The sequence below is a fragment of the Saccopteryx bilineata genome, chromosome 1 (genome assembly GCF_036850765.1).
Source record: "Saccopteryx bilineata isolate mSacBil1 chromosome 1, mSacBil1_pri_phased_curated, whole genome shotgun sequence".
Lineage (NCBI taxonomy): Eukaryota > Metazoa > Chordata > Mammalia > Chiroptera > Emballonuridae > Saccopteryx > Saccopteryx bilineata.
The window spans coordinates 112,017,049-112,043,105 of record NC_089490.1 but is presented as its reverse complement, the minus strand read 5'-3'; the positions used below and the strand labels follow the sequence as shown (position 1 = coordinate 112,043,105).

At 46.1% G+C, this 26,057-nt stretch overlaps 1 protein-coding gene and 1 pseudogene across 5 annotated transcripts; one reads left to right on the top strand and one right to left on the bottom strand.

The window, feature by feature from the left end:
- BCL2L14 (BCL2 like 14) lies at positions 1-23,837 on the bottom strand. Of its 5 annotated transcripts, none has more exons than XM_066253195.1 (6): positions 23,707-23,837; positions 15,951-16,449; positions 10,402-10,578; positions 7,977-8,080; positions 4,313-4,579; positions 1-415 (listed from the first exon to the last, which is right to left on the bottom strand). In XM_066253195.1, the coding sequence occupies exons 2-6, from the start codon at positions 16,381-16,383 to the stop codon at positions 359-361; spliced, it is 1,038 nt and encodes a 345-aa protein (XP_066109292.1). In that variant the 5' UTR covers positions 16,384-16,449; positions 23,707-23,837; the 3' UTR covers positions 1-358. The 5 variants fall into 5 exon arrangements, with proteins under 5 accessions (XP_066109292.1, XP_066109294.1, XP_066109293.1 ...); XM_066253197.1 differs by having other exon boundaries at positions 7,977-8,056; XM_066253196.1 differs by having other exon boundaries at positions 23,610-23,779.
- On the top strand, positions 13,526-15,395 carry LOC136320997 (large ribosomal subunit protein eL33 pseudogene; annotated as a pseudogene).
- Positions 23,838-26,057: the final 2,220 nt, after the last annotated feature.

The window sequence follows — 26,057 nt, the reverse complement described above, 5'->3', positions numbered from 1 at the left end:
GAGGAGGCACATGCACAATTTATCGTTTCACCCTCATGAAGGAGCAAATAATCTGTAACACACTTTCCTTTAAGGTGGCCAACAGAGGCGGGACAGTGGTTTCTGTTCTGAATTTTTGAAAGAAAATGACCTCTTGTCTGCCGAGCTCTCCTCCCACACCTGGAGAAGGGCCTGAAACACAGGGGTGGCGAGGCCAGGCTACCGCAGTCTGTGAGCTGGACACAGACAAGTCCTCTGGATTCACAGGACCGATGGTTTTGAAAACCTCTTCGTCTGCCACGTACGTGTTTATTTTCTCATAGAGTCTCCGCAGAGACCAGTGGACACAGGACTGCAGTTGGCCAGTGGGTATTCCAGATCACACAGCTTCTGATGTTTCAGCTGCTTCTTCCTGTGGTATCCCAAGTACTTTTTCCTAGAAGGGAAAAAGAGCAATAGATTCTCAAAATTCCAAGTTTGACTACTCACTATTGAAGTGAAAACATATGCCTGTTAACTCCGCTATCTTCTCCCAGGTACGACCCAGGACTCAGAGACTACATTAGGGTTTGGGGAAGGCTTGGAAAGGTGACCGGCACCCTTGGTATGCCTGAGAGGAAAACTCCAGCTAAGGACTTAAGTTACATACTCAGTGCTAACAGGGTAGATGCTGCATCTAAAATTCAAAAGTGTAGCTATGGGAAGGTTGATGACTTACCTTTCTTTTTACAAACCCCTCTTTTTAGGGTGCTTTGGAATGGCTGAGGTTACAGGACCTCACAGTAACATGTGAACATTGAGCAAAAAGGGCCAAGGAGTGAATTAAAATCTCACGGTAGGTGGTTTAACCTGCTTTGTGAACACAGTTGTATTTCATTCATTTGATTGGCTGATTCATTATTCTGCAAGTATTGGCTGAACATCTATGGTGTATATAAAAGTAATGAGAGCAATGAGAGGTAAAAAGAGGCATCAAATACATAATTTTTTTTCAAGAGAGACAGAGAGAAAGAGAGGAAGGGAGAGAGATGAGAAGCATCAACTTGTAGTTGTTCATTGATCGCATCTCATGCATGCCGGGGGGCTCCAGTGTAACTAGTGACCCCTTGCTCAAGCCAGTGACCTTGGCTTCATTCCAGAGACCTTGGGCTCCAGCCAATGACACCTCACTCAAGCTGGTGAGCCCGCACTCAAGCCAGATGATCCTACGTTCAAGCCGACCACCTTGGGGTTTCTAACCTGGGTCCTCAGTGTCCCAGGTCAGTGCTCTGTCCACTGCGCCACTACCGGTCGGGCAAAATACATAATTCTTGCCCTCACCTTACAGATTTGCGGTTTGGTTGGGTAGGTGAGATGCGCCGTATGAAACATGGGATACTGAGGAACAAACCCTGAGCCCCCGAAAGCCTAGGAATTGTTTCTTCCACACAGCTACAGGGACATCCTAGAGAGCCACCAAAATACCCGAGGTGAAAGGAAGTTCCTGAGGCTGGCCACTCAGTGTTGTCCTTTTTCCTGTTCAGGGAAACTGCACACAAGTCTCAGTCCTCATCTCCTCGTCCTTGTATAGCTCGTATCAACTCACAGATTTTTTTTTAAACCAACATTCTTATTTTTTGCAACTCTTTATCGCTTGGAAGAATCAGTCCCTTCTCTTTTATTCTTTTCCCCTCCCTCTCCTAATTTCCAGCTCTGTGCTCCAAGTTAAACCTGATTATGGCCAAGCCTTGAAATCAGGATTTATGATGACCTGGAAAAGTAAACTAATAGATTTTGAATTGAAACTACAAATGATAAAGAACTAGTACCGTCAAATTCTAAAGCCTTTGAAAATTCCCTTTATTATGTCTACTGAAGAAACCATCTATTTTCTCTAATTAGATGGCTTTTTTTTCTTTTTAGCAGTAGCAGCCAAATTTTTTTAAAAGAAAATAAAAATGTTTGTATTTTTTTCCTTTTTATTTGCTTAGTAGAATTAGAACCACTATTTTTTCATAACAGATTTATTGAAATATGCCTTAAAATTCATCCTTTTAAAGTATGTAATTCATTGCCTTTTAGTATATTTACACAGTGTGCAACCACCACCCCTGTCTGATTTCAGAACCTTTTCATCACCACAGAAAGAAACTCCTATTCACGAGCAGTCAATCCCCATTCCCTCCCCCTACGCCCCAGGAAGCCACTAATCTGTCTCTATGAATTTGTCTGTTCTGCACATTTCATATAAATGGAGTCATTCGAGAGATGGCCTGTCTCCTGACTGCTTTCACTGAGGAAACCATTTCCAGGGTTCATCCATCTGTCAGTACTTCACTCCTTTTTGTGGCTGAATGATACTCTATTGTATGAATATGCCATATTTGGTTTTTCTTTCCACTGTTCATTACTGAGGAACATTTGGGTTCTCTCCACGTTTGGCTTATGAATAATGAATGCTGCTGTGGACAGTCATGTGCAAGTTTTTATGTGAACATTTGTTGTCAGTTCCCTAGGATATATACCGAAGGGTGAAATTGGTAACTGTATGTTGAACATTTTGGGGGACTGCCAACTTGTTTTCCAAAGGGGCTGGACCATTTTAGAATCCAGCCAGCAACATGCAGGGCTTCAAGTTTCTCCTGTCCTCATCAACACTTGTTTTTTTTGTATGTTTTTTTTTCACTTTAGCCAGGCTAGTGGTGTGAAATGGTATCTCATTGTGCTTTGATTTGCATTTCCCTAATGTTGAAATGAAGATCTCAAGCAAACATTGTGTCCTGTGCTCATTGACCATTTGTATATCTTCTTTGGAGAAATGTCTATTCAACTCCATTGCCCAATTTTAAAAATTGGATTACTTGTCTTTTTATTGCTGAGATTTAAGAGTTCATTACACAGTCTGGATACAAGTCTTTTCTCAGGTGTACGACTTGCCAATATTCCCCCCCCCCCCATATATGGGTTCTCTTTTTATTTTCTTGATGTTATCCCTTGAAACAGGAAAGTTTTTAATTTTGCTATAGTCCAACTTACTTTTCTTTTCTTGCTTGTGCTTTTGGTGTAGAACCACTCTTGTTTATAGAACGCCTTTGGCATTTCAGCCACATTAACTCACTAAGTAGACTTTTAAGAACTGGCCTGTGAACTGAACTGATACTTATAATCTCTCTGGGAAAATATATTAACAGGACCAGCCATGATGGTGATTTACTGTATATAATTATAGTGCAAGCGTGGAGTGTTGTAAGAGGTTCAGAGGCTGATAAAGAACTTGAGCTGGAGTGGTTGGGACAGGCTCTGGGCAGACGAGGGACTTGAGGGAGTCCTGGAAGGAAGAACAGTTAGAGCTGAAATGATGTCCAGGGATCTATCTGCTTAGCATGAGTTCAGGCAGCTTGAATATAGAATACTTCAGAGCCTTATATGTTCAGATCAGCCATGGCAGGGCTCTCACACCTGGTGCAAGAGTGGGCGCTGGGAAAGAACAGAAGACTGGGTGAGCTCAGCGGACAGCCACTGGAGACCATGGCTGGCACTTCAGTCCTCTAGGCAAGATCAGCCATACTTTCTCTCTGGTTGCCAAGAGACCAGGCCTGTTTGGAGGCCCCAGGGTCAGGCTGGACATAAGCATTCCAGGAGAAACAGGATTAATGACAATGTGGAGGAAAGCCTGTCCTAAGTATTTTGACAAGGTTGACCTTAGGAGGCCATTTTGAACATGACAGTGGAAGGAAATCTCAAGGGATGGGGACAAAGGGTGAGGGGGGTTGAGGCTGAGTCCTGGGGGCGAAGAGAGCTGTGTGGTTTGCTCTCAGGACATTTAAGACAGATGAAAATGTAACTGTTTGCTTTTTAGTTTGTATCCAAATGTCCCTGTCATAATTCTGGGTCAAAGCAGCAACGAGGAAGATGTCATTGTCACCCCAAATCTGACTGAGGCTTAGCTCCACATCCTTTCAGTGCCTGAGAGTATAAGGAACTCCTTGACTCATTGCCAGACATCCGCTGCCTGCAAAACTCGTGGACACAGAAATTATATCTATCTAAACATTTCATCTCTCAACATCTCCTAATTTCCTGTTTTATCTGACCAGTCCCTCTCCTCTGACACCCCTGCCCCAAATACCCTCTGGGAGCTCAATAAACATTTATTGACAATCACTAAAAATATGTTCCCGTCAATGGAATACATCTCTTGCCACTCAAGTGTCCTAAACCCATGAGAACTGCTTCACGGATGTGTTCCCTTCACTTAAAAAAATAAAACAAAACCTAAAAACAAAAACTCAAACTTTCCATCCATCTACTCTGAGATCTGGGAAGACTCATTTTTAAAATGACATGCACTTACCCAGCCACCATGCCGCTGGATCCCAGGTGAAAAGTTCTCTTTCAGGTACTTGGTTCCGTAGCCTAGCACCTTGTTCACAAAGGGCTTGTCAATGATGGTGAGCTTGGCTGTGACGTCGATTACAAGAGCAGCCTTAAAGCCCCCAACTTTGACCTCTGATTCTCCCCTGGTATCGATGCCCCTTAGGAACTGGTCTGTGATGGTCTTGAAAAGGGAGTAGTTCAGCAAAGCCTGGAGGGTGGCCAGCAAAGCCTTGTCTTCCTTCATCTGTGTACAAGAAGATGAACATTCAGTGGAGCAACTTGGCCCAGAAGGACAGACCACCTCGCTTAACAGTGGACTCCTAACACACCCAGGGGAAAACCCTGGATTCTAGTCTCAACCACGGCACTGTGTCCTGCAGAACTGGACCAGCACGTGCCTGCTTTGTGAATTCACTTCATCGGTACAAATCCATGATGAAACTGAACAGCCCATTCATTCCACATTCAAGGAATGTTTCCTGAGGCTTTACAGTGGCCAGGGCCTCACTCAAAGGGATCAGTCTAGTGACAATTACAATAGAGTACCAAGTGCTTTGTCCGCCCCTGGAAATCACTGTCTTGGCTCAAACCCCTGCTCTGGCTCTTCCTAGCTGTTCAATCTTGGGGAAATTACTTAACCTCTCAGCTTCAGCTTTGTCCTCTCTACACCAGGACGGTGACAGTAACTGTACGGTAGGTAGGTGATTGAGAAGATACGTAGCTCATTGCCCCGCGTGGACAAGTGCTCCTGAAACATTAGTAATATTTCAGGATGCTGTGGGAGGACAGGGACGTCAGAGAAGACTAGCCAAGGGGCACATGTTCACTAAAAACAAAACAAAACTTAAACCCAACCCTAGTCCATTGATTCCTGTCCATGGTTCTACCCATTCTATAACAACAACAACAAAGTATTGCTTCTGCCTCTTTTGAGAAAAGCAGGGCTCGTGTCCTAAAGGCAGACATCCTCCTCCTGATGTACAACCATCCTCGCACTATTGATAGGATGGCTGCCAGGTGAAAACAGGTGATAAGCTGAGCAGGTTTTCACACATATTGTTTATAAAAGGGATATCATGGGGCTGAGTCAGATGCTGTGGAAAGATTTTGGTGGAGCGGTGTCCTTTATCTGACCCCCCAGCCTGCCCAAGCTTCCAGGATGCACTGGTGCCTGTCTGAATGACAAATCTGAAGCAGGAATGACCACACCAAGAAGGGACCCCTCCTAATCAGTGACCCAGTTGAAGAAGCTAGACTCAAAAAACCTCAGTAGGGGACTGGAAGCCAGGACTCGGCCAGGACAGGAAAAGAATCACATGGCAGAAGGAAACTCCTTTCACAGAACCCTGACCCTGACCCTTGCCTCTCCCTTCAGGAGCACCTGGCTCTGGCATCATAGGGAGGCGAGTGTGCGGCGGCATGTGCTGTCTGCGATGAGCAGCTTTGCAGACACCCCACAGTCATGGTGGGGCCCCTCCCCATTGTCACTGTCCCACTCTGGTCACAGCACACCCACACAGCACAAGTCAGACCCTTCATGAGTTCCTGCCAGTCCTCTGCGAAGTATCACCCAAGAGGGCGGGGCAGGCACAGGGTGCCTTTCCCAGTGGAAACGTGGTGTGGGGGGAGCGGCTCTCTTCCTAAGCAGAGGGTGGCCTTCCTCCTGCCTCCCGCCTCTCGCCCCCCTGACCTACTACAAGTCATCACTCAGGAAGGCCAGGAAGGGGGTGGCCATGAGAGCTACAGAAGCTGTGAGCCATGTGGACATCTAATGAGTCCCCCATTTAGGTACTGACCCCCTGGCTGGCTATTGGCATCTACTTGAAACTCTTCTAGAGACAGGAAGATCATCCCCTCAGGAGGCGGCCATCAGCTCTGAAGGGCAGCTGCAAGGGCTGGAGGGTTTTTTTTTTTTTTCTTTTTTGAGAGATAGAGACAGGAACAGGAAAGGAGATGAGAAGCATCAACTCATAATTGTGTCAATTTAGTTGTTCTTTGTTTGCTTCTCATATGTACCTTGATCGGGGGTCAAGCCGAGCCAGCGACCCTTTTATCAAGCCAGTAATCTTGGGCTTTAAGCCAGCAACCATGGGATCATGTCTATGATCCTGTGCTCAAGCCGGTGACCCTGCACTCAAGCTGGCGAGCCTTGCTCAAGCTAGATGAGCCCGCGCTGAAGCCGACGACCCCAGGGTTTTTGAACCTAGGTCCTCAGCCTCCCAGGTTGATGCTCTATCCACTGCGCCACCACAGGCCAGGCTGGAGATGTAGGTCATTTTTAAAATGGGGAGAAATCAATTGCCCTGCAACGCCTATCCATTTATGTTAGTTTTTGGAGAAACACAGAGGTGTCCTTAAGGCATGTACCATGTTCTACTTCCTGCTTCCTCTGGACCCCATGTGCACTCTCAGCCTATGGCTCAAAGTTGGTACACCCCCTTCTCTTTAGTCTCCAATCCCTGGTTTTCTCACTGATTCTCATTCTGCACCATCTCCCATGCCCTTCACCAGAGGCGGATTAAGGTCGGTTGAGGCCCCTGAGCAGAAAATATTGGGCCCCTTGAAAGAGAGAGAGACAGGGAAAATAAAAATACATGTTAACCATATTTTTAAATAAAAAGTTTTATGTACTATTAATGTTAAAAATTGCACATATGAAACCAAACTTGGTGTCATTAGAAAGAAGTGGAAGGTTGGGATTTCACGGGGCCTTCAGAAGTCAGGGCCCAGGGTGCGCGCCCAGTGCGCCCACCGTTAAATCCACCTCTGCCCTTCACCACCCTGGTCACCTCCCACTGGGCACGCCTCTGACAAGGGCAGTTAGAGAGCAGCCCCAGAGGACGCGGTGACTGGGGGAGGAGGGTGGTTGGCCAGTCGGTGCCGTCACCTGATACGGCCTGCAGAAGCCCCCTGGGCCTGACTGCTTCCCCAGGAACCCTGGCCAGACAAGGAGATGGGTCCCCAGCCCAGCCCCTGACTGACAGGCCCTAGAGACTACTCAGTAGTCTGTGGGTGACAGACATGGAGGAGGTGGGGTTCAGAAGCCCTTCGGGGTACCACGGGAGCCTGCTCACCACCTCTTTAGCTGAAGGCGCCTCTCACATGTTTCTAATTGGAATGACGGTCACAACTTTTAAATGGCAGGAAATCCAAAGTTCCAAGTAACACTAACTGGCCTCCCCAACCGAATTGCTAGGAGAGACCGTGAGCCGAGAACAGTCCAGCCACTCGAGGGAAAGGTTTCAGACAGGGCTCCCGCCTCGGAGCAGCTGTGGGCCACATATCCCGGCTGCCTCGCCAACACCCCAGTCTCAGCTTCCCTGAGGATCAGTTACATGGGGAACTAGATTCAGAATTCTGTTCAGCAAATTGTAATTTATTGGTGTCTTTTCTTACAATAACAAAGTTACTTTCTTTGTTTCCAAAAAATTCCAAGGGGGCTCCAGAAGGTTTACTTATGTTTTCCAAAGTGATTCATTTTTGAGAGGCTGCCAGCGTGGAGCATTGTGACTCCAAGGGAAATAAAATTTAGGACTAAGTGGAAACCAGACCTAAAAGGAATACAACCTGGAGTGCAGTTCTCATCTGGCGTGCCCGGGCCGGGGCATCGAGAAGTCACGTCAGCCCGGGGAGCTCCCTACCTCTCTCTTCATCTGGTCCCCGGAGTACTTCAGCAGCTCCACAATTTTGGCTATACTTTGGTTTGCTTGGTCTTCTTTGTCTGTTGGGAAAATCCCAGTCGTTTCTTTCAAGAAAAAACAATCAATCTTAAATTTTCCCAGCGACATTGCTAAGCCTAGTTAGGGATTGAGGAAGACAAGTGCTTCATAATTCTTAGCAAAGGATCTCTTACCTCCCTTTTGCTGGTTAGGCACAAACCTTCCCAGACCCCCTCTCCTTTCCTTTCTTCTTCTGTCTTCCCTCAGATCCCCAGTTCTCACCATGTAATTCACAACTCTATTGACGGTAACAACGTTGTCGAAGGCGTCTGCTACACAGAATCCTGTCTCTACATATATTTAGGAGAGGCCCTGGTCGGTTGGCTCAGAAGTAGAGCGTCGGCCTGGCGTGCGGGGGACCCGGGTTCGATTTCCGGCCAGGGCACACAGGAGAAGCGTCCATTTGCTTCTCTCCACCCCTCCACCCCCTCCTTCCTCTCTGTCTCTCTCTTCCCCTCCCGCAGCCAAGGCTCCATTGGAGCAAAGATGGCCCGGGCGCTGGGGATGGCTCTGTGGCCTCTGCCTCAGGCGCTAGAGTGGCTCTGGTCGCAACATGGCGACCCCCAGGATGGGCAGAACGTCGCCCCTGGTGGGCGTGCCGGGTGGATCCCGGTCGGGCGCATGCGGGAGTCTGTCTGGCTGTCTCTCCCCGTTTCCAGCTTCAGAAAAATACAAACAAACAAACAAAAAAAATTAAATATATTTAGGAGAAATTTCTTTCTGGTCTTCTGGGCTTTTCCTGAGCAGATGGTGCTTTTTCCACACGAACATCATAAATCTCCTATTTGATCACATGCTCCTGGGTGTGAGCTGCTAGACAGAGTAGGGCCAAATTCGTGACCCCCATCTAAGAGGAGGTATAGTCTTCCTGGCCTCCATTTGGAGAGTTAAACTCATTTCTAAACCCACCTTATTCTCCTGCTGTTTTCTTTTTATGTTATTTTTCACATTTGACATATTTTAGTATACCAAAATGTATACTTTGTATGCCGTGTCTTTTCAACGTGGGGTATAAGTCAATAAGATTAGTAAATTCTTCCATCCCAAGGACTACAGTGGCTGTCTGGTGTGCGTGTTGGAACAGGGGAGGGGAGGTGGGACAGAGGACATGGTACAGAGAGAAAGGCCAGGAATCCCGAGAAAGGCCAGGTACAGAGAGGACAGTATTTCTTGCTTATGGCACAGTCTCTGAAGTCACGGAGTCCTCATGTTTGCTCCAGATAAAAGGGAAAGAGGCCAAGACATTAATCTAGCACACTAAGTCCTGAGGTCAAGTGAAGGGCAAGGTAAGTGGGAAGTCTGAGATCCGAGCCACCTGGGAGAAGAAAGGATGTGTCTCCGTCACCCACATGGAGTTTTTATCTGACACTGCTGCGTCTCCCGGGGAAGCTGTAACAGCAGCCCATGCTTCCCGTGTGCACAGAGGATAGAGCCTCACCTCTGCTTAGTGGAGGGGCCCTGCTCTACACTAGACACACACGATAGCAATAAGGTGGAGGCACTTTGTTTTCAGCAGACTGAGAGGTGTCCTCTCCTCCAGCTCCTTCCTCTAAGCCCCTTTGGTAGTTTGTGGTCCCAACAGGACAGCACAGGGTGGTTGCATTCACCACTCTGCATCTGAGGTTGGGAGATACTTTTGCCTTCTGCTCTAGCTACTGCAGATGCAGGACCCACCTCCGCCCCCTGCCCTCCCCTGGGGTTTGAGGACCGACAGCCAGGAGAGAGGGCTGTCATTAGTGAGGGATTGCAGGACCGAACTTCCCTTCCTGTGACTCTTGGTTCTGTTCCCCTTGACTCCAAAATTCCTGCAAGTCTGGTGGGATCTTGGCCCTAGCTATTGCTACAGTTTTGGTGACAATGGACCCAGTTTAGTCGTTCTCAGTTCTGCTTCATGTTCTGCACCTGGCCTGGTGTCTCACACACACACCCTGCTTTTTCACAGGAGCCCAAGGCAATATTATAAACCCCTGGGGCTTGATCTATATACCCTCTGCACTCCCACAAGTAAACTGGGCCCTGGCCGTAGCTAACACAATGAACTCTAATACTGCATTTCCCCCTATGGACAAAACTGATAGCGTGCTTTGTACTTCTTCCTCTCCTTCATTAGACTTTTATTTGGACTTAGCAGTGAGCGTGGCACATTGCTTCCATCTGTTGGCACGCTCGTGTTGGCCAGGGCTGGTCCCTCAAGCTGAAGGTCAGTGCCTCTGCAGTCGAGCTCTTGGTCCAGGTCAGCAGAGATTCCTCAGCTATGCAGTGCCGAGCTGAGTCAGTACATAAGTGTGTGTGTACCTCTGCCTGGGAAACACTCGGCCCGACACAGACATGCAGAGGGGAAGGTTACCTTTCTTTGCGCTTGCAGCTCTAGGCTGGGAGCTCAGGCCCGGCTGCTGGAGAGCCGGCAGTACAGACCTCCCTTCAGACGTGAAGCTTCCTCCCTGGGTGTGAGCTTCTGGAGGTGGCCAGGAAGAAACAATTTCGGCAACTCGGTTGGCAATGGAAGCAACTTTGGGTTCCACAGCTAGAATGAGACAAAGTGGTGCTGAGAGGTCTTTCCCAGAAGAACTTGGTCAAGCTCACTACAATGCACCATTGCCCAAAATGAAAGAGCATGCCGGAGGGAAAAGGAACCGCCCAGGAGTGAGTGCGGGGCTGGCGTCCCTCAGAAAGTGGTCTGGCAGGAGTGGGGTGCGGAGGAGTCCACAGAGCACTGAGTGCCACCTGGAAACAACGGTCCCTCTGTACCCTCTTTTTAAATCTTGCAAAATTAGGGTCCCCTTTCCCTTTCGCGAGGGAAGAAACACAAAAAGTAGTGCCTGGCTCTTTGCTGAAGGAAATGCTCATTATGCTTTCATTTTTAGTCTTTTCTTGGACATTCATTATATTGTAGAGAACTGGCCGTTATGTGCATGGGAGGGCATTCAATAGTTTGACAAGCCTGTGGGGTTGGTCACTCAGGACAGATAACTATCCGGGCTCACAGGCCATATTCATTACTCAGGTCCATTATCAAGTAAACACCACACTCCCCTTGCTTATGAAGTCACGTGTCTCCTCTCTCCCCCAGGTCTACTGGGAAACATCCAATTAATGCTGATAGGAAACAAGGGCACATAAAGTCCAGCCCATGACTTTCAAGAATTTATAAGCTGGAAAAAGAGCATGTCACGCATTTGCACACATAACAAGAGAATAAAGCATTTTGGGACCTGAAGGTTTAAGTGACATTGGCCCCTTGAATGTCATAGCCGGAGAAAGACAAGTCAGCCTCGCCCCGGGTGGGGGATGGGGTTGGCGGGGTGGGCAGGTGGTGTTGCTGAGTTGTTTGGGAGTAAAATATTCATTGTGGATTCATTATTAAGTTCTTAGCATTTAGAAGCTTGTCCGAGCTTTGTCTCTGATGCCACATGAAGCAATTGTGTCGCATAATGTTTGAAAAACATTATTTAATTTACAGACTTGAAGTCACGGAGTGGGTTCGGCTGAAAGGTTGAGGTGCCCGGAAAATTCCTGGGCTTTATAAATCAGGAAAGGTAAGAAGCAATGCCTGGGTTTCCAGAGGGACTGTGTCACATAGGTTTTGCCATCCTACGGAGCCGCAAAGGTGACATCTGATCCTCTCTCCCTGGATTTTTCCCCAGCATGAGAGCTTTGGTGCTGTCCCTTCAGCCCTTTGGGCAGTCACTGAAAGGCCATGGAGACTAATGCTCTGTCCAATGCTTTGTCTGTAATGTCTTAAAGTTTTTGTTTCTTAAAGACTTTATTCATTTTAGGGTAGAGAGAGAGAGAGAGAGGAGAAGGAGAAGGAGCAGGAAACATTAACTCCCATATGTGCCTTGACCGAGCAAGCCCAGGGTTTCAAACTGGCGACCTCAGCATACTAGGTCGACACTATCTATCCGCTGCACCACCACAGGTCAGGCCTGTCCATAATGTCTTTTTTAAAAAAAGATATAATGGCTTCCTTAAAAAGTCATTTTTCATGCTCCATTCATAGGGCTCAAAAACAGATGGGTGAATTAGAGAGGACTAGACAGGTCCAAGACAGAAGGATCAATGCTTCCTTTCCCATTTTAACAACCAACCAAATATACTTTCCACTCTTTTTTTTTTTTTTAAAGATTTTATTTATTGATTTTTGGTGGGAGGAGAGAGAGAATGAGAAGCATTCGTATGTGCCTTGACCTGGCAAGCCCAGGGTTTTGAACCAGTGACCTCAGCATTCCAGGTCAATGCTTTATTCTCTGCGCCACCACAGGCCAGGCTACTTTCCACTCTTGAGTCACCTTATTGCAGCCCAAGCAGCCTCCTCCTAAACTCTGACCACCCAGGGTCTTTGACAAGGAAATGGCAAGAGGCTGGATCCCGAAGCTAATGGGAACCTTCTTTCGCAGTGTCCATAGGACACGGGAAAGAAAAGCTTACATTTTTTACCTCTGTAACCTTGGGCAGCCTGTCTAGGATGACCAGTGCACGGTTCTCTCAACAGAGGCACACTGCACCCATCTTGCAGCCAAAGAAGGCAGTTAAAGGTCCCAAAGGCTGTGTCCTTCCTTATCCCCCCTACCCTACCCGCATGTGGCAGTGCAATCATAAGACCCCCAGCAAGTACAGAAGTAACTAATCTGACTTACCTGTGTACAGTGTATCAATTTCTATGAGTTGCTGTGCATTGGAATGAGGGTTGCGGATGAAATATGTGGGGAAGAACCATAAGCAAACATCCTTGGATTCGGAAGAACTAGCTCCAGTTAAGAGTCCTATTTTGAATACCTTAATTTTAAACACTGAATAAAGGAAAGATTCCCTTCTTGTCAGAGTAGGTTTCCTCTGATAGGCAAGAGGAAATTGGATGCGGGAAGGTGGAGAATAGAAAGGCTGCCCATTTTTGGCATTTATTATGAGAGATCCCGGTGGGGCTACGGAGAGCAGGCTTGGGAAGGGGCCATTCAGCCTTTGGCCTGAGGCATTTGTTTTTAAGAGAAGGGGCAGAAAGTTTGGGAGGCATTTACAGATGGTTGAGAATGCTATTTCCCACCCAGTATCTATTTTCTTCTTCTTCCATAACAGACTCTTGAAATGTCAGCGTTAGCCATGGATACCGTTGAAAAACTACCTCAGTTAAGAAGGGCCGAGATGGAAGAAGTTTCAAGGAAGCTCTCTAAAAGGGAGCTGAATTATTGAGAAAGACAGCACCCTTTTACCTTCCTTTGCATCCTCTGTTTTGCTGTGTGAAATGTACGCATGATGGCTGGAGTCCCAGCAGCCACCTTAAAATATAAGGTCACTTTGAGGTTGGAAGCCAGTAGCTGAGGGATGGCAGAGAAAGAATCCCTAATGACAATGGAACTACTGTGTCAGGCCTGGGTACCAAACTTCGGTCTTTATTCATGAGCAAGAATAATGACCTCTGGGCCACCTGGGAGCCCGCGAGGCCTGCCAGGAACAGGACATCTATAATGACAGCCATGTTTGGAACATGATGGTCCAAGGCCATTTTTGTTGACTATAAGCAGGGTCTCTGGAACAAGAGGGAGCAGATAACTCTTCTTAAAATTGAAGGTGTTTATGCTCAAGATGAAATTGAATTCTATCCAGGCAAGAGATGTACTTATGTGTACAAAGCAAAGAACAACACAATGACTTCTGGTGGCAAACCGAACAAAACCAGAGTCACCTGGGGGAAGGTAACTCATGGGAACAGTGGCGAAGTTTGTGCTAAATTCCAAGCAACATTCTTGCTAAGGCTGTTGGACACAGAGCCTGTGTACTGCCATACTCCTCAAGGGATTTCAACTTACAGAACAGTAAAGAAATAAATGTGAATTTGTAAAAAAACAAAACAAAACCTCTCTATTATTTAAGCCACAGTTATCTGAGTTTCCCATTATATGTATGTTGCTGAGCCTAATCTCAAGTGTGACATTTCACATGTAGTCAATCATAGCTGTGGAGAAACAAAAGATTCGCAAGTAAAAGAACCGGGGTTTGTAGTTTCTAGATTTTGGTGTTCGACATCCATTTTTCTACATTGTAAGGCCTCTCACTACTAGACGTTGGTCTTGGGACATCACCTCATAGTTCTCAGTTAAGCCTGGTGTCGGAGTGCTGGAAATGGCAACCCAGGCTAAACTCTGACCTTTAGTTAAAAGGACCCAGGTGATGCCAACTGCCGGGCTCTGATTTATATGTGGCAAAATAGAAACAGAATTCAAGGCTCTCCTGGGTCTTACCCAACATAAAACCGGCTAACCACCCACACAATTAACTAAACAAGAAAGCAAGGGGAAAAAAGGTGTGAAGAGAAGATAACTGTATGAAAATGTTTACAGCTAAGTCTGCTTAGGAGGTCAGCATTTCTCCTTTGTAGGGATATCTATGTATCTATATAGAGATCTTGACGTGTTAGGAAATTGAAGAAGGTCTAACAACACTTCAGTGATATGGAGATACAGATTGTCATTTATCACAGGAAAGCCAGAAATTTAAAGTCTGTAAAATCTTCTGTCTCCTGGCCAAGTCCAAAGAATAGGCCGAGCAGAAAAGCCTATTTAGATGCCTTTTTTTTTTTTTCTGAAGCTGAAATGGGGAGAGACAGTCAGACAGACTCCCGCATGCGCCCGACCAGGATCCACCCGGCACGCCCACCAGGGGCGACGCTCTGCCCACCAGGGGGCGATGCTCTGCCCCTCTGGGGGGTCGCTCTGCCGCAACCAGAGCCACTCTAGCGCCTGGAGCAGAGGCCAAGGAGCCATCCCCAGCTCCAGGGCCACCTTTGCTCCAATGGAGCCTCGCTGCGGGAGGGGAAGAGAGAGACAGAGAGGAAGGAGGGGGGAGGCGGGAGGGGTGGAGAAGCAAATGGGCACTTCTCCTGTGTGCCCTGGCCGGGAATCGAACCCGGGTCCCCCGCACACCAGGCCGACGCTCTACCGCTGAGCCAACCTGCCAGGGCCTCTATTTAGATGCCTTTGAACGGCTTTCTCCATAGCCCCATAACCATGCCCAGCAGGGGCATACTGTACCCCTGGGGACAGGAGGAGTTCCCCAGCTCATCCGACCCTCACTTCTCTTCTTAAATTCCATGTCTAATGGGCAATGGAAGCTTTCTTGATCACAGTGAATGATCTAAGCTGCCCATGTGTGAGTCGTTCCTCAAGTAAGTCAGGACACACCCAGGGTTTAAAGACTGAGACATTGCTGCCACCTGTTGACTAATTAGAGATAAATTACACAGTCCAGTCAGTCCAGCACGACGGGGCTTTTCTTTTGAAATCTTGGCGTTGGGCAATCGGCATTGCTGAGGGAGAAGAAGATGCTTATGCCACGGTTTGTGGATGAGGGCAGCATGAGGAAGCCTTTCCCTTTTGTGAGAACGTCTCACTCAATACAATGTATTTTGTCCCACTGAAGGGAGATGTGGTCAAAATGCTTCTCAGTTGTTTTTTTAAAGAGTGGTTTTAAACTTTGAAAAGTTTTTCTGTATATAGCCACCTGAGCTTTCCATCTCTCCTTGGAGCTAAGGAGGATGAGATACCCCAATGTACAGATGGAAACACAGAGGCCCAGAGGAGGAGCGGCAGCCTGGGCCCCTGTCTGGACTGTTTTCCTTTATGCTGGTCTCTGGCAGAGGCTGAGGCATTTGGGTGGTCAACTTGTTTGTAGACAGTGGAGCCAGAAAACCAGTCCCATCACTTTTCACCTCCATCCTCTTCCTTTCTGCTTAGTCTTGGAAAAGTAGGGCAATTATTATAGAATAATAGTAACTTGGGAAACTGAGGCATAATGAGTGCCCTGCCCAAGGCCATGTTACTAGCTAGGAGGAGTTAAACTGCCATGCACACGGAGAAGGCAAAGATTTGTTTGCAGGAAAGAAGTGATCACCCAAAAGCTTACCTTCGATCTCTAAGGGCTGTTGCGTGGTAGAAAGGGACCTAGACCATTGCAGAGTGTGAAGACCCTGACGTTCCACTCTCCCGGGATCCTTAGCTGGGATCTCCGTAGCTGAGCTCTGGGATTCTTCCTCCTTGTCTGCTGCTCCAAAGAGGTTTCTCCAAGAAGACATTTTCTTGGCAAGATTTGTGGGCTTCTCCTTAGATTGGGCATTTCTGCAAGACCACAATGCCATTGTCCATGACTCTGTTGATGTCCAACTCCCCTGCCTTTGGGACAAGCTTCTTGTTCTCAGCAGCTTTGGCGAGAAGACAGCAGACTCATTCTTGAAGGCATGGTGCTTTGCATAGAACTCCAGGATTTTGAATTCTATGCTGTTTGGGCCATAATCATCCAGGGGGATCTCCTCCAGGTTGTTTGCACTGGTGGTGTTCATGTTTCACTTGCAACAACAAAGTCCAAAAGTCCACTGTGGCATTCTCTACCTGTGAGCTGTCTACTCCTTGTAGGTCAGGAGAGACAGGGGTAAAACACAATGAACATTTATTGAGCACTTCTTCTGTTTGTTCTGAGAGGCAAGGGTCGTCAGAGGTGGGAAAGTCAGGGTTCTTTTCAAAAATTCAGTCTTATAGAGATGAAGAAGAGAGACACGTACATAGATAACTCCAAACAGTGAGCTAGGACTGGAGCAGAGATGCAGAGAGCCAGGTGAGGAACATGGAGCGGAACAGACAGCTGCAAATAGAGGGCGAGTGAAGGCTCCTTAGAAGATAGAAAGGGTTTAGGGGGGTGGATGGAAATTGGGGCTAAGAACAGGAGGGGCAGAGGAGAGACTATGGGTGAATTGAGGATGTGTTTGAAGGGTGGTGAGAGAACTGTACGGCATAAGCATGTGCTTTGTAGTTAGTTGGGACTCGGGGATGTGGAGGGACAATGAATGAAATGGCAGTTGGGCCACGTTATGCAGATTTTTGAATGTTAGGCTGAAAGCTTTGCATCTGCTTGTGTTGGTCAATCAGCACAGTTCAAAAAGAGCCCTAGAAAACAGAAGGCGGAAAAAGGTCTTCTTGGGAGAGGGTGTGGGGGCAAAGGGAAAGGCTACAGGAGAGGTAGATGTCGGGGTGTGTGGCCCTTCCCACCTTCTCTCCCTTCTTCTTTTAACGTCTACTTTATTTAAAAACTTTTCATTAAAATATTTGTATTAATTAATTTTAGAAAAAGAGAGGAAGGAATTGAGAGAGAGAGATTTGTTGTTCCACTTATTTATGCATTCATTGGTTGACTCATGCATGTGCCCTGACCTGGTATCGAACCCACAGCAATGGCATCTGAGCTACCCCACCAGGGCCTATCCTCTACTTTAGCTGGTATAAATTTCCTTGTAGTTCTTGCCATATTTGGTATTCCATGTAAGATTTAATCTAAATAATCCTGCCATAAATATATACAGTGGTACCTTGAGTTACGGAGTTACGAACAGACCAACATAAAATTTTTTTTTTAAGATACGAGCTGTGACTCGGTCCATATTTTTGTTCGAGATCTGAGCGAAATTCCGAGATACAGAGTCGTGATTCGGGAAACTGCTGCTAGTTGGTGCGTTGGCGCACGGGTCCAGTACCGGCAGTTTGATATACGAGTTGACTGACTTAGGAGCTCGATTACAGAACAAATTAAATTTATATCTCAAGGTACACTTTTTTTATTTTATTTATTTTTTACAAATTTTTGATGGCAATGGAGAGCTTTCCATTTTGAGCAGAGATTGATGTGATCACACACATGTTTTAGAAAGACTGGTAGAAAAAATAACTGATGGGGATGGAAGGGCATCATCTTTATTTTCATATGAGTAAACAGATACAATAAACTGGCTTGTTCAACTTAAACTCTCATGAAATAATTCCTTTTCTGGTTTCCTGCCGGGAAATCATTTCTTTTTGTTAACAGTCTACTTTGCTTTCTTCTGTTGTATGCTAAAGACTACATTTTCCTTTTTGTTCCATATGCCAGAAAGCCCAGATCTGCCAACTCTCATTGGATTAAAATTTCACAGGCAGTTGATGTACTAAAAGCATCTTACGCTCCTCAGACTATAGCAAATCCCGGCCATAGCACTGACTAGTTATGTGACCTGGACAGGTTACTTCACCTCACTGAACTTGAATTTCCTAAAAGTTAGTTGAAAATAATAGGAGTGTTGTGAGGACACAAGGCAATGCTCAATTTTTGAGCAATGGCTCAAAAATGGTGGTCACTATTTTTTTTTTTTCTAGTACAACTCTCATCCCAGGTCTTCTGACTCTGCCTTTGAGGTGGCTCTTAATCATGTTCCCTTCTTCCCTTAATGGTCCTACTTTAAGACTATCTTTGGGCATATAAGCTGCTCTGACAAAAACTGTAGTGATAGTAATCGGATCAACTGGCCTATCTCCCCTTTTCTTTCCACTGTACCCTCTTAGACCAAGACTATCTTGTAGAGAAATGGGACGACGACTGCAGACAGGGTCTGAGGCAGTGTGACGCTGCTCTGATAAATTGGACCGGCTGTCTGGGGGCCGGAGGGTCAGGGCTGCCTCAGCTTCTAACCTGTAAAGTCCTTGAGAGAGTCACTAACTCCCTTTGGTCCTTGGTTTCCAGTCTCTAACTTTTCTCCCTGACTCTGTGGTCTATAGGAGATGAAATACCTCCCCTGCAAGCCAGCCAGATGCTCCCCGTTTCCATCAGGGTTTCCTCCTTTTTTTTTTTTTTGTATTTTTTTGAAGCTGGAAACGAGGAGAGACAGTCAGACAGACTCCCGCATGCGCCCGACCGGGATCCACCCTGCACGCCCACCAGGGGCGCAGCTCTGCCCACCAGGGGGGATGCTCCGCCCCTCGGGGGCGTAGCTCTGCCGCGACCAGAGCCACTCTAGCGCCTGGGCCAGAGGCCAAGGAGCCATCCCCAGCGCCTGGGCCATCTTTGCTCCAATGGAGCCTTGGCTGCAGGAGGGGAAGAGAGAGACAGAGAGGAAGGGGGGGTGGTGGTGGAGAAGCAAATGGGCACTTCTCCTATGTGCCCTGGCCGGGAATCGAACCGGGTCCCCCGCACGCCAGGCCGACGCTCTACCGCTGAGCCAACCGGCCAGGGCCAGGGTTTCCTCCTTTTTATCTGGAGTCTCACACTCAATGTATGGAAGCTGCTCACCTGAGGAACAGCTCCTTGGCCAGGCCCCGAGAAAGAACTGACATTTTCTATTTATAAAATGCAATTCACGTTATCTAACTTGCTGACCATATAAGGATTACATGACAAACTGTCAAAACCCTTCATAAACTGTAAAGCAACATTGGAAGCATTGGTCTGTAAAGAGTATAGTGGTTAACATGTTGGTCCCTTGATTCAGATAACCTAATTCAAATCCTGAGTCATCTGTTTACTAGCTGTGTGACTGGGTACATCTCAATTTATTTGTGCCTCCATTTTCCCATCTGCAAAATGAGGATAAAATGTCCTTCATTAAGTCGGGATGTAGATAAAAAGAATTAGTACGTATAAAGCATTTAAAATTGTGCGTGGTAGATGAGAAATGAGCAAGAATGATTAGTATCATTATTCATTAAAATTATGTTATTTTAATAGGCTGCTTTTTTGTAAGGAAATTTTAGTGTGTTTATAAAAGCAAGCTCATTAAATATAGCAATTAAGAAAACTAATGATGTGCAAAAAAAGGTTTAGGACAAAATTAATACTCTTCTTATAGTTTTCTATAGGCCTTTATATATATATTGTGCGTATATAAGTATATCTACTGTAAGATGTAAGGGTTGGACTTAGCTGGCTTTCCTAGCATCTGCCACAATGCTTGACACATAGTAAATTCTCCATAAATATTTGATAAATGGATGAAAAATGATTCTAGAGCTGCCAGACAAACTATGGGACATCCATTTCAGATTAACAACACACTTTTTTAGTATAAGTATGTCCCAAATATTGTATGAGACATACTTATACAGATGCTCCTTGACTTATGATGGGGTTACATCCAGATAAATCCATTGTAAGTTGAAAATATTGTTAGTCAGAAATGCATTTAATACATCCAACCTACCAAACATCATAGCTTAGCCTAAATAATATGTGCTCAGAACATTTACATTAGCCTATAGTTGGGCAAAATCATAAAGTGTTTAAATATCTCATGTAATTTATCATGTGTATCTCTTTCGCACCATTGTAAAGTTGAAAATCCATAAGTGAAACCATCATTAAGTTGGGGACCATCTGTATTTTTAAAAAGTATTGGATGTTTATCTGAAATACAAATTTAATTGGGCAGCTTGTATTTATTTATTTATTTTTTTTTCTTTTCTGAGATGAGAAGCGGGGAGGCAGAAAGACAGACTCCCACATGCGCCAGACTGGGACCCACCCGGCATGCCCACCAGGGGGTGATGCTCTGCCCATCTGGGGCGTTGCTCTGTTACAACAGGAGCCATTCTAGTGCCTGAGGCTGAGGCCACAGAGCCATCCTCAGCGCCCGGGCCAACTTTGCTCCAATGGAGCCTTGGATGTGGGAGGAGAAGAGAGAGATAGAGAGAAAGGAGAGGGGGAAGGGTGGAGAAGCAGATGGGTGGTTCTCCTGTGTGCTCTGACCAGGAATCGAACCTGGGACTTCCACACGCTAGACTGACGCTCTACCACTGAGCCAACCGTCCAGGGCCAGCAGCTTGAATTTTTATGCAAACATGGCAACCCTATGAGTAAAAAATGTTGCTTAGAAATATTGAGATCTGAGGTAGGTGTGAGCAAGTAAAGTGGGCCAAAGGTTGAGACCAAGCAACCTGAGACGAGAAAGAGAAGGCGGGAGGTGTGAGAGCTCTGGGCAGTGGCCTGGTGTGGAAGGGGCTGAGCCCAAGCAAGAGCCCTAAGCTCAGGGGAGGATTCACGAGGTTTTTAATTTGCATTGGGCAGCTCAGGACACTGTAGACAGGAAGTACATTTGGATCCTATAAGAATTACATACTGGGTAGAAAGATGAGCCCTCTCCTCAAGCTGTAACACTATGCTTCGGAAGAAACCTCCATGTAAATTAAAAAACAAAACAAAACACTAAAATCTTTCTAATGTAGTATGAGGACTTGAAAGTTTTGTGTCTGTGTGCGTGTGTGACACTGTTGGAGAAAGGCAGGGTCAAACTTATTTAAGAAATAAATTAGCTAAATGCTGATTCAGGAGCCATGTCTGAAAAGAGGGAAAACCACTGAAGCAGAGAAGGACCACACGATCCTCCTTTTGTGAAATAAATTTCTGTTGTGTTATAGGCTGTAAAGGAAGGGAGTACTCGGCCTGAGCAACAAGCAAGGTCAAGGGTGAGAGAGGAGCAGCGAGCACAGCCGTGTTCAGGTGGCGGTCCCCCAGTGAACGGGCACAACCCGCCCTGGGCCAACCCGCCCGAGGGGCTGAGTGAAGCAGGCGGTGCTGTGAACAGAGCCTGGAGAGCACTTGGCTAAAAGAGAATACATGGAGACCTATAAGTATTAGTTGAGATACTTTAAATGCATTTAACAAATGTAGATTTTCTCACCCTTACTAATCGTCATTGTGAACTAGGGGAGAGCGACTGTGAAATGGCCAGCTACGTCTTATTTTAAAGCAGCAATGAGTTAGGTTATCACATGTTGGATCCCTCTGGTCTCAGCTGTTCCTGTTGAAAGTGAAAACCCAACTTCTGGGTTTTGGAAACCTACATGTAAGTTTTGTGCTTCTATCAGTGGGGAAGCTGTGGCCGGGTCCCTGATTCAGAGCGAGGAGGGAAGAACTAGCTCCCTAAGGAGACCCATGAGGCTGTTTCAAATTCAATGAGGGACTCAGGGGACACGAACTTCCGTCACCCCTATATTTACGTCCTCTCTCCTTATCTGTAGCAAACGACATAGACCTACTCTCAACAGCACAGTTACACATCTTCTGTGGGTTTTCTTTCCCTCCCAGAGAGTTCCTTTCCCTCAACCCCTTAAATGGCCAAAGTCCTCGGGGTCTCCTCCAGCCTGTCCCTTAGGAGCTCACACAGTGGACCCTGCTGAGTGGGTACCGGCTGTTCAGCTGGGGACCCTGAAGCTGCAGGGGGAACACTTAAGCCCCTGTTATTGCCAGAGACCCTTTCGGGATTTTTGTAGCTCTGGGTTTGTTGAGGTTAGATTTCACTTCCCTGAGGGAGACTATGGCTGCATGACTGGGAGAAGCAGGCTGCCAGGACGAGGGCCAGAGCGAGCTGGACAGACTTCCACTGGGTTTACTTTGCATTGCCTGTCCCAGGTGTGAGGGGTGTGGAGGTCCCCTGGGGCAATGGGTCAGCAAAAGAGTTGCTTCCTATTGTTATGGACATAGATGAGGCCCGAGTGAAACTCATCGGTGTAGAAACTCATTGCTACAAGAGGTTCCCGGATGACATGATGAGCTCAAGCCTCCCCTTGAGCACCCTATTCCCCCACGGCCTTCAGGGGCAGTCTGCCCTTTTCCACCCTTCTCCAAACTTCAGACCTTTGAGGAACTTCATCCCTCCTCCCTGCTTGTCGTCTTTGGGTACGTGTTCTTTAAACCTCAGCGTGAAATGAAGAATGTGGCAAGATGCCTTCACTTTCTACAACAGAGGCTAAACTTAGAGACAGAAGCTGAGGTCATAGTAATCAAACAAAAGGACTAAGGCTCTGATGGTAGGACTGAGGGAGCAGGACACAGAGAGGGGGGAGCTTTCCAGAGGTGGGCAGAGGAATTTCCCACGATCTCTGCGCCTGGTACTCAAGGAAGTCCCTAGTGGGTCTGCCAGGACTAGACCTTGTGCCCAAGTTCCCACAAGATGCTCAGGACTCTGAGCTCAGACCCAGGATTCCCGTAGTTAGCCCCATCCTTGCTCTCGGGAGGAAGTCAGCATCTCCATGGGCTACTGACCAGCTGTTATGTCATCACATATCTCATAACTTGATGAGAAGGAACTGCATCATGTTAGAAATGATTCAGCCAGTTATATCATCTTGTTTTAAAATTTTTCTTTTAGTGAGAGGAGGGGAGGCAGAGAGACAGACTCCCACATGTGCTGTCACTGGGATTCACCTGGCATGCCCACTAGGGGGCGATGCTCTGCCCATCTGAGGATGTTGCTCCGTTGCAACCAGAGCCACTTTTTAGCGCCTGAGGTAGAGACCATGGAGTCATCCTCAGTGCCCGAGGCCAACTCGCTTGAGCCAGTCTAGCCATGGTTGCAGGAGGGGAAGAGACAGAGAGAGAGAAAGAGAAAGAGAGAAGTGAGAGCAAGAGGGGGTGGGGTGGAGAGGCAGATGGTCGTCTCTCCTGTGTGCCCTGATTGGGACTTGAACCCAGGACATCCACATGCCGGGCGATGCTCTACTACTGAGCCAATTATCATCTTAAATGAACTATCCCCAACCTTATGTAGCAGAGGAGACATGAAACAGAAACCTAAATATCTTCTTTCCTTTTCCTTGAAATACCACTAACTAGATTCTAAGCTGTCATTTTGCTTTTTGAGACTTACATGATAAGAACTTTTTAATAAACTCAATAAACATCTCCCCTAGTTAGATGAACTCATGAGCAAAACCAGGACGAAAGACCCAACTGTGTCCTCCCGGGAAGGCTGAAAATGAAGACTGCTGTTACCTGGTCCTGAGCTGTCAGTGGTTCCTCCTGCTTCAGGTAGGTGACAGTAAGGATATTTCTATACGTGAATCTCCCCTGAGTTTAAGAAGAAACTCACCAAGTCTTCCTGGCTTCGCATTTGGGAAGTTTCATGTGATCTAAGACTTCGTCTGGGTGTAGCCTCTTCAGATTTAGGACTAAGGTTGAAGGAAGGCTTAGGGAAGGACAGCCACTTCCTTGTTTAGTCCTGCCCACAGGTTTTTAACTGAGGGAGTGGCTGACCTTCGCTCACGTAATTTGACTCTAAAAGGGGTTCTGCAACTTTTTTTTTTTTTTTTTGAGTTGGCAAGTCCAGGTTCTTTATTTCATTTTATTAAAAAAAATTATTTATTAAATTTATTGGTCATCAAGGATGGTCACTGCTCTTCAGGACAATTACGTGGGTGTTTTCCTATCTGACAGTGTTTACTTTCTTTCCATTTATTCTGCTCAGCAAATGTTTACTGACCTCCTAACATGTGACAGGTACTGTAGAAATGCTTAATTTTAACTACATTGGGAGTCAGGTGTTATGACCCTCTGAGGCTCAGAGAGGTCAAATATCTTGCTTGTGGTTTTTACTAATTGAGCTGAGTTCTGAACCCTGGTCTTTTTGGCTTCACACTATATCACGTAACCTCTCCTCTGAGGATCAGAGGTTGTAGTCAAATGGGACCACTGGGAAAGCTTTAAAAATGGAAACTAACCCTAGCCATAATGAAATTCACAAAAAAACTCATTTAAAGATCATATATCAGAATTTTTGGGATAGAATTCCCTATATATATGAAAGAAGAAACACTTCAATATGATTTTGCACTCGATCCAATTTCTTAACTGAAATAGACATTTATGGCCATATTTGTGATCATGAAACTATGTGTGCTGGCTGGTCCAAATGTGAAGGTGAAGAAAGTGTGAACAATGGAAGAGGAATTAAGACTGCTTACATGTAAGTGAGGAAGAACTGTCTGTTAAATATTAGGCAAAAGGATCCAGGGGAGGTGAAGAAAGAGTGGTTGTGGAAAAGTCAGATCTCTGGTGATACAAAGTGAACTTTAACCAGCAAACTATTACTTATTGCACATAACCTGTGTCTGTCTAAGCCCCTTAAGGGGTAGTAAAGAAATATTAAGAATGATTTTTCTTGTTATAAAAAAGCAGTGTTTTGAGGAGGATGAGATTTGAAACAATTCAAGAATCAACAAGTGCACAAAATTAATAACTAAGTCACATAGTAGGGATTACAGTTGCTACTGGAGTTCAGAGTTACATCTCCATGCCACTGGTTGTAGAAACCATTTAGAATCCTATCAGGTTCTGGCAAGGTACGTACATATCAACACAGGAAGGGGCAGGTGGCACAAGGAGGCAGATGCATTGAGAACAGAGAATGCCCATTAATCATTCATTTTCTCACATCCCACATCCAACGAGCTGGCATGTAACAGAGATGGGACCCAATGCATGTTTTATATTAAACAAAACAGACCCCACTTTTCTCCTGAATCTAAAAATAAACATAACAGTGCAGAAAACTTGCAAAACAAAAAAGAGCATACATAAAACAAAGACCACCATGATCCAGTCATTCAGTGATGAATACTGTTAAAGTTTTGGTGTATTTCCTTCCTTCTATGATAATAATAGCTAACTACCTTTCAAGTGTCTGCCCAGTCCACTGCCTTTTCCCTTCATGCTGACCCTGCAGCCAGGTGGACAAACTGACCCTTAATCCTATCCTTAATTCCAACAACAAGAAGTGGTGTTGGAATTGCTCTAACTGGTCCAGCCGGAGGGAAGGTGGGTGATGCTTTGGGTAGTGAGATCACCCTGGCACAGACGCAGGATATAATTGTGATAGCAGATCTTAACTACCTTGAGGTGTGCTAAACACTCCTGATTAACAAAGTGAATCTCATACTTGATGCTACTGTCATCTCTTAAGTAAAAGAAAGCAATGGTGATAAATGTTTTCTACGCTTGAATCTTATTTACACTAGGCAAAGAGGAACTTGTTAGTCTCCTAGGAGCAACAGAAACCTTGGAAGAAAGAATTAATGTACATCATATTGTAGAACTTGTCATCCATTAGGATAAAATTCTGGGGCCAGTCAAGCATTACCTTTCAGAGTAAAGCTAGGCATGCTTTCATGGTCATGGGCTCTAAAGAGATGTATCAATATGTAATAGCTATTGTTTACTCAGTTATGCAACTGGGTACTTACTGTTATGCCCATCATATAGATGAGGAAATTGAGGCATAGGGAGTTAAATAAAATTGCCCGAGGTAACACAACTGTATGTGGCAACGTGAGGGAGCCCAGGCAATCCGTCTTTAGAGTCTGAGAACCTAACCGCTTAATTTGGCTATCTTAATTCTATATAGCTCACAAAAATTAGAGAATATTTCAAAATGAATATGAAGTG